This window comes from Monopterus albus, unplaced genomic scaffold (assembly GCF_001952655.1).
Source record: "Monopterus albus unplaced genomic scaffold, M_albus_1.0 scaffold15.1, whole genome shotgun sequence".
Lineage (NCBI taxonomy): Eukaryota > Metazoa > Chordata > Actinopteri > Synbranchiformes > Synbranchidae > Monopterus > Monopterus albus.
Window position 1 is genome coordinate 630993 of NW_018127895.1, and position 11770 is coordinate 642762.

General features: G+C 38.6%; 1 protein-coding gene across 2 annotated transcripts in view; it reads left to right on the forward strand.

Annotated features, from left to right (window-relative positions):
* The first annotated feature begins 4058 nt into the window (after positions 1–4058).
* Positions 4059–11770, forward strand: part of cntln (centlein, centrosomal protein) — an 83317-nt gene continuing 75605 nt past the window's right edge. The window contains exons 1-4 of one of the 2 annotated variants that reach the window (XM_020591846.1): positions 4059–4431; positions 4693–4786; positions 7504–7592; positions 8937–9021. In XM_020591846.1, the coding sequence (XP_020447502.1) occupies positions 4706–4786; positions 7504–7592; positions 8937–9021 (255 nt within the window). In that variant the 5' untranslated portion in view covers positions 4059–4431; positions 4693–4705. The remainder of the gene's footprint in view (positions 4432–4692; positions 4787–7503; positions 7593–8936; positions 9022–11770) is intronic. The other variant, XM_020591844.1, reaches the window with a different exon arrangement.

Below are 11770 nucleotides of genomic sequence, written 5' to 3' on the forward strand. Positions count from 1 at the left end.
AACAAAAAGATTTAATAAGCAACAATAAATTAAAACTGTAGGAGACAGTTCTATGTCTCAGTTTCTTACTTTGATCTTTACTAACTCACAGAGAAGGAAGCACAGGTGTTGGAAATAAGACAAATACCTTTCTCATCTAAAAGCTGTTTTCCGACTGGACAACATTTACTCAGGGCGATCAATGTCCCATGTCCTTGGTCTCCTCTCTCATAGTCAAGGGAAATATGAACTTAAACACAGCCTCACTACCTTAATTTACCATTTCACCAAGCAAAGGACAAGCTCTCCAGCAAAAGCCCAAGGGAAATAGTCTGACTCCTTTTTCCCACACATCCAGAGGGGCTAACTGGGGTTGAGATGGCAGACTAGCTGGGTGAACCATGAGTGAGTGTGTCCCTGAGGTTCATGGCACCATGGATACACACACACACACAGAGTCTATGCTGCTGCTTCTAAGAGGTGGGTCTTGTGTGGATCAATTCCTCCTTTATAAGAGCCCTTGTCTGTTGAGGATAGGACCAGAAGGTCATCAGATGGGAGTCAAACAGAGGTCCACGCCATCTCATTGGGGCTGGGGTTTAGGACATGAACAAGGAGGCTTGTGCACACACAGCATGTGGCAGGGGGACTCATGGGAGGTCAGCGACATCACATGCATACAGAAATACACATGATGGCAAAGACAGAGCGGAAGGTTTGTAGTGAGGGAAGGTTTTGAGCAAGAGCTGTCTGATTTAGGTGTACAGATATCATATGTCTAAAGGCTGAAGAGAAGTAGTAATCAATGCTTTCTCTGTCCTGGGGTTTTGTAAGGCAGTCCAAGGTCTCACAGGATTCAGCATGTGGATAGCTCATATTTGAGGTCAGGGGTGGCTAATAATTCTCCCACAGACACCAGTGAGGGATATAATACCCCTCCTTGGGTCATTTGTTGAATAGAAATGTGCACAAACAAGTCTTAAAATGTCAGAAATTGAACATGAATTTATTGCAGTTTCAAAGCTTTGTGATGGCCAACCGATTTCAAAAGGCATGTTGTGTGATACAAGCTTATTATTATCTAAACTTATTAAACAGGAAACAATTAGAGACTCAACAAATAGAGCCATAAAACATGTTACAAAGTGACTGCGTTCAGAGAGTTTTCATGTTGGAGCTTGTCTCATTTCCATGCAGGGGGGAGTGATGTTCTACTAAACACTGTGCAGGTTTTAAATCCCAACTTCAATTTGCACAATCAGTGTTCCTTTAAATCTGGGGACTTGTGACTCTTTAATATCTCTTGTCTTCTCCTGCAGTTCTCAGGTTCCTTTCCCCCCTCTGCATCAAAGCTAGGCCACATTAATGCAGACAGTATCCCCACGCTTACCTGAGGTGGCAGGCGGAGACTGTGCTTTTACAATTCTCCATGGAGTGTCATGTTTTTCCCCGGAATGTGCCTCTCTTCCTTCCTCTGTCAGCATCAGCACAGCTTGTCATTTGGTTCTTGAATTTTTCATGCCGGTTACATTTGCATGATCACAATTCTGTGTCACTTTTTCCCTTGGCCGATTAAATGCTGCCTAGCACTTGAACCTCCCTGTGATTTCACCGAAGCAGAACAGATGTGAGACTACTGGGATTGTCAATGCAAGAGCTATCTTGTTTCAAGGGGTGGCTCCTCACATTTTAAAAGTTGGGCAATTAGACATGCGAGGCCTGCAAAGTCAACTTTAAACACTAGTGGGTTTACATTTTGTTTATATTTTCTGCTATATGTCTGAGTTACTCATATTCTGTGGTATCCTTTAAAGAAGTTAAACCATGCTGTGCAATTATAATGACGGAGTATTTCATTTGGTTGGGCAGGGCATATAATCTCAGCGACACAACAAATTAGGAAGACCTGTTGAGTGTACATGTACACTCTGTTACACATACGGTATGAACTAATGTTATAAGTGATATTCGTTATGACAAATAAGTAGCATTTCCATCAGAGGAAGACTTTAATCACTTGTTTGTTATTAGAGCTGTGATTTATATCAACAGATGTCACAACCACAGATTGCAATTAAACTTAAAATGGCTATAAATATTGCAGCATGAGTCTCTTTTTAGTCACAACTCCAGAGTTCCCATGACTGCCTGGAGACAAGCTAATGATTGAGTGTTGAAATAAGGATTCACTCTTCATTTTGCATTACAATATTATTCTTATTATGACAGTGGATCAGTGATTCCTTATACAACAACTCTGTGTAATGCTTAATTCCAATTAAATTAAGGTATTCACACTACCCTTTTCTTTTAATACATCTCCTGATAATGTGGTTTTGAACAAAGAGCCTAATGTCAATAATGCTGTACCCTATCTATACCTCATGATGATTAAAGAAGAAAAATAATAAATAACTTGCATTTTGAATGTGCATTTGAAGTCATCACTATCATGGTGTGTGACCTGTTTTATATATCTAATAAAAGCTTCTAGATAGAGGCTGAATATGTGAAAAATTATTATTATTATTTTATGTATTTAGTTATTTTGTAATGCAGGAAGTACATCATTGATGATTTGAAAGTGTTCAATTAGTGGGACAGACAACAAACCGGGAGGGAGATAGAGGCTGCTTTAGACATAAAAAGAGAAGCAGCAGTCATGGTCAAAACAAGGTACAACATGCCTGTGTAGAACATGTGAGCCAGTAGAAGTGTCGGGCGCCAAATTACTTGCGTTGGATTATGAAAGAGGGGATAGTCGCAAGATGATGCATTTCAATTACTAGTTTCCTCAGAGAGAACTAAGATTATATACTGTCATATGACCTGTATCTTAGTTAAGAAAGAGGTGCAACCACAGGGACAACACCCCAAACCCTGTAGCAAATGTAGTGTAGAGAGAGAGAGAGAGAGAGAGAGAGATCGTGTGGGTCGCTTATTTACCGATACCATGTCAGTTTATGTGTCTGAACAGAAAACAGGGGGCAGGCAGATGTTGCACATTATGTACCAGTCTACTGCCTCTAAAATTGTTTGGCAAATGAGGATCTTAATGAGAGGCACTGTTTGTGGGTCAAGGAACAGCCTAATCATGCTAAGTCAATTGCATCTTTTCTCTTTGTGTGTGTGTGTGTGTGTGAGGGAGGGAGAAAGAGAGAGACAGTGAGCAGATGAACTAACATTTCTCAGACTGAAAAGGAGAGCCAGTCCTCATATTTCTTCATTTTACTCTCTTATGCTGTGCACCAAGTCTGGCTTAAGTACATTAGCTACACAATATGGAGTTGTCCTGTCTCACCAGGAAAACAGATGTCAAACACTCATCTTTGTCCATCTTTTCCTGCTTCTAATTCAGTTCTTAAGGCTCCCACTGTGGAGTCAAGATTCAATGGATCATTAAAAACATATAAAACAAGGCAAATATCAACAGGGGTAAGACATAAGTGTATCTATTAAAAGAAAACAACATTTTAAACATAAAGTGCCATATAAAGATCAAAATCACATCAATGCCATTCCTCTTTACAGTCATTCATGTGGCTGTTGAGCTTTTATATAACAAAAGAGATTTATAGCCTTGTAAAACTGGGCTTGCAGACGCAGGGGAACCCTCATTCTTTGTAGTAAAAATGACCATCATACATCTGTAATAGGGTTTTGACTCTGTACTGTGCATACACGTGTCTGATATCAATGTTTTTACAATATCTTTTTATGAATGTTATTGTAATTTTGGCACTGTGATATTTATCTAGTGATTTGTGTAACATTTTATTATTCCATATGATTTTCAATTACACTACTGCTAATTCTACACTTGTATTTTAACATACTTGGCAATAAAGATTATTATTGATTGATGATTTATATATGATATGGTCTTCTGATATTTCAAGACCGTATTCTTGAAAAGTTCTGTATATTCTTAAAAATGAATAATATGGATAATACAAATGTGTAGCTGCACTAAAAGTACCAACACAACGTTGATTCGGAGCAGGATGTCGTAGATGAATGGTAACTGTCGTGAAATGACGTGAAGGCAGGGACATAAACGGAAACAGCGGGCTTCTTTGAAAGGAGAACTGTATCTCGGTAGTTATTGGTAACGTTGTGATTCAGTGACAAAGTTTATTTAGGCTTTGTAAAAAAAAAAAAAAATCAACAATTACTATTCAGTGGATGGTTAATTATACTGTCGTTGAAGTACGTGTTGAGGTTGTTCGGGGAATTATACTTTACTCCGAAGATCTTAAACAGCTCACAAGAAACGGTCAACATGAATGTTTTAGTGGCTAACGTTAGCATTAGCTATGTTTGCTAACTGCAGTATCTCAATGTTGTGGTAGTCTCCTGATAACAGTGTTGTATGATAGGTCCCTGATTAGTAGGTTAGCCAGGCAGGTCGCTAAGAAACAAACTGTCTACACTTATACTAAAGAGCATCAGGTGAGCTTGCTTGTATCATCATGCAAATTTGCTATGGTGCTTTAACTTAGCTAACGTTAGATTAAAATACAAATCCCCTGTCGATATTGCTTTCAAAAGATAAGTTGCATCCATTTCCAGATTCACAGTGATCAAATACGAACGGTCTTAACATGACGACTTGCTACTTTTTTCCCTTTTTTTATCGTACTGTCCACTGCTACAGGTGTTATATCTGTTAAGGGATGCTCCAAACGCGTCTCACTTGTTATTTTGCTTCTGTTCCAGTGCCAAAATGTCCTTCAAAGACGATACTCGTATCCTGGTTTTGGAGGAACAAGTCAAGAGTTTATCAGACGAGCTGATGCAATGCCAGGTGTGTATGAGTGTATATATATCAAGGATGGATATGCAACTTACACGCAACTGCATTGCACTTTTTGCTCTTTCTGTAATTCTGTAATTTCTCCACATACCAAAATGACCTATTGTCCAACCAACAGTCCCAGTAATTCCCATTATTGTTTTGTGTGTGACAAAGAAAAACATCAAACCCTTATATTTTAGGTGCATAAAATATTTGTAAAATATCAGAACATATATGACATATTTGCTTAAGATATAGAGGGATTATTTGATTATCAAAGTAGTTGCAGATTCATTTTCTGTTTATTGACTAATCAGTGAGTTAAATTGTCTAAATTGTTTAATGTAGTTAAGTCTAACATATGGAGTTCTGGTGAGAATCCAATGCATATTAGAAGTGACCATGGTTGGCTGTTTTTGTTTCAGCTCCATTAATGTTAACTGAAATGAATGAAATCATGATTATAGTTCTGAGGTTTATGAATAGCAGTTGAAATTGCAAAGCATATCTGTTTTCAGAGAGTTAGTGCAGCAAATATTTATTTCCAGAGAACTTTTCAAATAATTGACCCTCCTTTTTATTTGTCCAAATAAATACAAACACAGAGATGCATAAAAGTGCTAAAGAGCAGGTCTGAGAGCTTTTCAGCTCCTCTTAGAGAGCCAGTGATTGAGGGGAGGATGTCCTTGCATAGTCACCATCAGGTGGTGTCTAATAACATGAGTGAACTGCACTCAGTGTTTCTCACTTTGCATATCCACAGTACCTTGCCATACAGGTAGATGGACAGCTGTGTGATACAGCAAGTGATGGGTTACTATATATAAATACCACCTAACTTACTTATCCTGTGTATAAAGTTGAATGTGAGTTTTGATTTTAACTTTCTGAATTTAGTCATATTTTGAGCCTGAGTCCTTTTTTTTAGTTTTGAAAAAACTGCAAAAATATTGCAAAATATTTGCAGCAGAGAGTGATGATTTAATTTAACTTATGGCGTTTCCAGTGTTGGGATAATGTAATGAATTGTTATAATTAGGGGATATTTTTTAAGAAAATGCAAAATAAAGGTATGACACTTTGACTCTAGACAAATTCCATACTGCAAATTGAATATCATCTTAAAACAGTTCTCCATCTCATTTAATGTTTTTAACTGGTGTGAGTGTCACTAAGTTGGTCTTTGCCCTAAAAACATTTTGATATGCAAATGAGAGAAACTTTTCACTCTAACACTTGTCTTAAAATGTTTCTTTCATTTGCAATGTACTACATCATAATGCTACCGGTTTTCCAGTGGTAGTTTGTTCACTTCAGACTGACATCTACAGCTGCCTTACCTCGAACTGTCATAGAAACCATCCTTGGTGGTCTTGTCCAGAGTAGAAAGTCAGTGATTCCATCTAATAGGGACCTTTAGTTGTGCATGCTACTATTTAAATAGTTGCATTTGAATACCATTGATGTCTTAGTCACTGGCAAGACGTACTTCAGGACGGCCATTAACTACAAATAGTCTGATCTGTCGGTCAGCAAATGTTCCTTCTAGATCATGATAATTTTATTAATTTGTGGCTCAATTCCAGTGGCCCTCTTTGATATGTTTAGCCGATGGTGTTTTGGTGTCTAGATTCAAAATGAATAATTCAGCAATCATCAAACACACATTCATTGCATCTTTAAGTACATATAGGCAGAGGAGACCTTTTGATGAGGGTCCTGACTGAACACTTGTCTGTGGATCAGCTAATGGCAGCCAAAGGGTAGTCAGAGGGAGACCACCTATTTCAAGTCAACCATGCTTCTTAATTCCATCGTTAGCTGCATTGCAGGGTTGATTTGGTGAGATCTCTATCTCTCTTCACCCTGCTCCTACTCTGTATACACGCAGATGGATATAGAGACAGAGATTCACAGTCCTTCCACTTTATATGTTCAGCTTATGGTCTTGTCAAGGTCTGCTTCTGCCATTTCAGTAAATAATTGATAAGACACTTTTGAAAAGGGGTTAAAATTCATGTACTAATTGGAGACCAGTAGATACCAGTGGGAGGGATGACTTTTATCTTATGATGATGTGAACATAATTTATCAGATAATTTTATATTAAGTCAATTTGGTATAATTCTGTCTTTTAATGTCAGAAAATGTAGTTTTTAGATGTCGCTCATTAAATGTAATGTGGCTTAAAAATGTTTGAATTTGAATTGGAAATGTGTCAGGCACTTGCTGTGTTTTTCTACTTAAAAATGACTCTCTCTGTCATCAGTTTTGAGTTTCTTTGGGGCTAGTTACTTTGGAGCTATAGTGGAAAACATATCCAGAGCGAAACTGATTAATAAAGAAAATGCAAGCTCGACTGCTGTGTTTTGATTTAGATCCCTGCTCTCCCCAGTCATAAATAGTTCATAATGACAAGTGTCAATGCCTGCTCCCCTTGAGTCGAAGGCCACATTTCAGTGATGGAGATTCCGGTTAAGAGAGCCTCATAATTAGAGAAGGCAGGCCATGTCAAAACAGTTTTGTACAAGATGTTTTAGTTATTGTTTGGCTTCCCCTGCTATCATATAATGTCATTGAGGATCCTATATAATTTATTTTAGTGAGAAATGCTGAGATTTTTTGTGACCTTCCTTGTAGGCCTCACTGCATTTTAAGATAAAATAATCACAAGCTCTCAATTAAGAGTAGCAGCTGTTGACTCACTGAATCCTTTGTTTTCACAGGCAGACAAAGAGTTTGTGTGGTCTCTATGGAAACGCCTGCAAGTGGCAAATCCAGACTTGACCCAGGCTGTTAGTTTGGTGGTTGAGCGGTGAGTAGATTCATCTTTCAAAGTGCTACCTGGGAAGCTTAACAGCTGAAACTTCCTTTATCTCACAAGAGAAGAGAAATATGTGTGAAAGTTGGTTAAGGGGTGTGTAAGGCACCTTGGGCATTCTGCTGGGGTTACGACAGAATCTGGTGCAGATGCTGATTTAAGCCTTCTTATCCCCGGTCTAGCAGTTCAACCATGGAAACCCTTTTAATGAAACACTCTTCTTTTGCTGCTCCCTTTCTGGTCAGTGAGAACATTCCTGCCAAATACTTGTCTTTATTGGATAAATTGTGAGATTGAATATGACCTCTTTTTCAGTGTGGTTTAGATATACTAAAAACGGTAGCATGGGAACTTTCAGAAAAGACAAATCCTAATGACGCACAACTGGATAAATGAAAAGTATTCCTCTTTTTTTAGGAAAAAAAACCTTTAAATTGTCTTTTGTGCAGGTGTCATTGCAGTTGGAACTCTGTTTTTCACTACTTGTTGTTCAACTGTAGTTGAAATTAGTTTAAAACTTTATTCAGTATTTAAGTTTTTACTGAGTTTTTTCTTTTGGGGATAGATTAGAAGGAAATTTTCTCTATCTTGGGTGCATATCACATACTTTCTGAGGTCTGTCAGTTGTTAGTAGACCCTTAATAGGGGGAAAACACACTGAGGCAGCATGTTGCAGTTGCTTGATACCTGTGCCTCTCATTCCTTCTCCACACCCTCTTCAGTTCCTTTATAGCCCCTTAGGAAACCCATCAAAGTATGTTGGTCCATTGAGACTGGTGGGGGAACATGCAACCAGAGAGTGTATGTGTATTGTATCTCACCCAGTGTGCAGAAGAATATTGACATGGTAATTCTGTTGACTCCAGCCAAATGCTGGTGCCCACTGGGAACCACAATTCATCCTTCCTTCCCCTTCCTGTGTGGATCTTGTAGAGTGATTGGTTGGTTGCTCAGGACATGGTGAACACAGCCCAGTATATGAGGAGCTTTAGCTAGACCAGCCTGCGTTCCAGCTCCTCCAGGGACACCAGATATTTATTTTAGTGTCTACTGGGGGAGAGGGCTGATCAGAAGAGGCAAAGAGACCAGAGAAAAGACCTTGAAGATGGGAGCAAGTGATGAGTAGAGGGAATTGGGGGGGGAGGGTGCTGGTGCCCTGAAGCAGTTGAAACAAACAGGTCCCCAATTGATGCTTTGTTTTTGTTTCCCTTCATTATGATAAAAGAGGTGCTAGTGGGCTTAACAGAAAAGTTTACAACTTGGTGGGGAAGCCCTGTGTAGTGCACTGCTTTAATAGCAAATAAGTGTATAAACCTGCTCCTTTCCTCTTACTCCTAGTGAGAAGCACAAAGCTGAGATTAAGGACAGGAAAGTGTTGGAGATCCTTCAGACCAAAGATTACAAGATACAGGAGATGGAACAGGTAAAGTATATGTGCGTTCGATCTTCGTCACATTAATGGGATGCAGAGGTCACGTTAGACTTTCTCGTTGTCATTTTGATGGACAGGGTCATAAAGATTCTGTCAATTTATTATTACACATCAATTTAACTTTCTTTTTTTTAATGATGAGAGATTTAATAGCATTTAATTTAAAAAAAATTTTTGTAATTATTATACAGAACGAGCTTTTGTGCAGCCACTCTTCATGTCAGCACCACTAAAAACACTGGCCATTGTGCTTAAACAAATAAATATGAACAGTGCAATTTTACAAAATGAGAGAATTAGTCTACCATTAAAATATGAAAAGCCTATTTACATGAAGTTAGGCTAATTGAATTGAACTCAGCTGACGTGCTCTAGTATTAGCCTGCTGCCGACGTGAACGTCACTAGGTTTCTCATGGCCCTTATCATTTTGATCTGAAAGCTGAACCTGTGCTTTGTTGCCGAACTGGAGACTGGACTTGCCAGCTTCACTTCAACCAAAGTTCTCAAGACCAGGAACATTTCTTTCCTGAAGTAAATGTAGGTTGCTCTGAAAGTAGGATTTCCCAATCCTGAAGTACTCACTTCACCAGGAAGGATCTGCTGCATGTGCTCCTTCTGCCAGTGGCACAGCTGCACCCTTCTGTGATCTGTTGTGGTCACAGACGTGCTCTGTTGCCTCCAGTCCGTGACTCCTCAACATGCTGGCAGCGCCCGATAGTGAGATGCATTGAGTATGGTCTCAGTTGTCCTTCATCCAACACATCAGTTCCTCTTTTTCACTTTGTTTATCAACACCATAGAAATTACTGGGCATTTTAGCAGCCTAATTTTAAGTTAGTGTAGATTACCATCTGTCTTCTAATCTGTCAAAATGATGGCTAGCCTTCAGATTTTTCTGCCATTCATTACAAAAATTGTCAGTGATGGAAAATATTGGGTTAAAGTAACCTGATGGGATGCCATTCAACCATGTCTGACGTATTTACTTCAGAAAGGTTGGTAGTTGTGTTATTTACAGTAAAACAGACAAAGAGAAAATCTCTTTATATTGAACTGAAAACCGATCATATGTATATATGATATTCTGCCTTTGGCCAATGATCAGCTTTAATTGAGCAAGTGAAAGTTAAAGGGAGGGTTTTTATTCTTAGCTTAGAGAAATGTAAAAAAAAAGAAAAGACCAGCAGAATCTCAAGAGCTCCAGCTCTTTCTCGTGCTCATCTGTTTTCTTTCACATTGCCCTGTGAGTAATATTTCTTGATGTATGATGGCTAATGATAATGACATCACTAGTGTAATTTACTCCAAATCATCATCCCTTCACTGAAACATCTGTCAGTGTCCGTCGTTAGCATCCCTTATCTGGAATCATGTTTGTTTCTAATGACACTGACTGCTGCAGTGACTGCTTTCCAGTCTTTGTTTTTTTTTTTTAACATTACCCCTTCTCGACCATCTAAACAACGGTCCAGTTATAATAGTGGTTCACAGAAGCACATAATATGTGCAGATGTTTTGTGCACAGAAGTGTGTGTGTGTGTGTGTGTGTGTGTGTGTTGGGTGGGTTGAATAATGTTGATTTATTTTATTTTTTTTAGGCCTGGTTTTCACCAGGGAGGTCGATGTTTGTGATGTCAGACTTTCAGTTCTATTTTGTATAGGCTTTACCCTCTAAGGCTATCGCCATTGGCTTTATTCCATGTTCTCATGCAATACTAAAGAGACTTTTTCCATATCCTCCTGCTGTGTGGTCCCCAAGTACTTCTGCATATAGGGCTCTGTCTGTACTCATAAAATCTGGGGTTACATTACATAACAAACGTCCTAGTTTGGGGCCGAGTTTGTGGAGTCAGCCAACATAGTGCGACGTCTCACAGGTTTCATACAGATGCAAATGAATGTCACAAAAGTACAGGGACTTCTAAATACTATACCGTAACCCTTTTGATGGGGGTGTGTTATTTTCTTTCAATCAGTTTTTAAGTCTTACTGATGATTTCGTGCTAGAAATATACCATAAAGTTACTGTCGGACATCGATATTAGACCTACGTTTTCCCTGGAATTTATTGCTCAACAGTTGTATGCTGAATTCTACTGAGTGAAGGCTGGTTGTTTTCAATAAGGCTATGGTGAAGTGAAAATTCATCATATTGAAAATGAAATTTATCAATCATAAATAATGTAGCTATCATCAATAGCTTAAACAAATGGCAGATCTACATAAGTCGCAAACCCAACCTTTTGTAATACTAATAAACATGAAGGCTTACCAGCCTCCACCTAAAGGTGTACTAACAGTGCAAACCGGGTGACTGAGTAAAACTATCCCTTTTATTAGCTGTTTGAAGCTCGAGTTTATTCATCACTCCTAATCCATATAAACTTTGTGTTTAATGTAAACCTATTTCTGCAGTTTGATGTTTTATTCCATGCATTCTGAATTTGCTGTCACAGAAATCTATTAATGAGCTTAATAAAAGCTCATTAATAGCAATAGACTCTGTACGGTGTCATCTGACCCTCTGACATTCATTTATTCATTCATTCATCTCATTTACACTCTGTGTCATACTTACCCAAATAGTGATTAAATGATTTTTTCCTCTTTTTGGGATTTGTGATGGTCCACTGAGTCCACACAGGATCTCAGATTCCTCTTAATGTCTCAGCTCTCCAACTTTGATGGGGTTTTTTTTCTTGGTCTCCACCCCCCCCCCCCTCTCCTCGTCTTTCTTA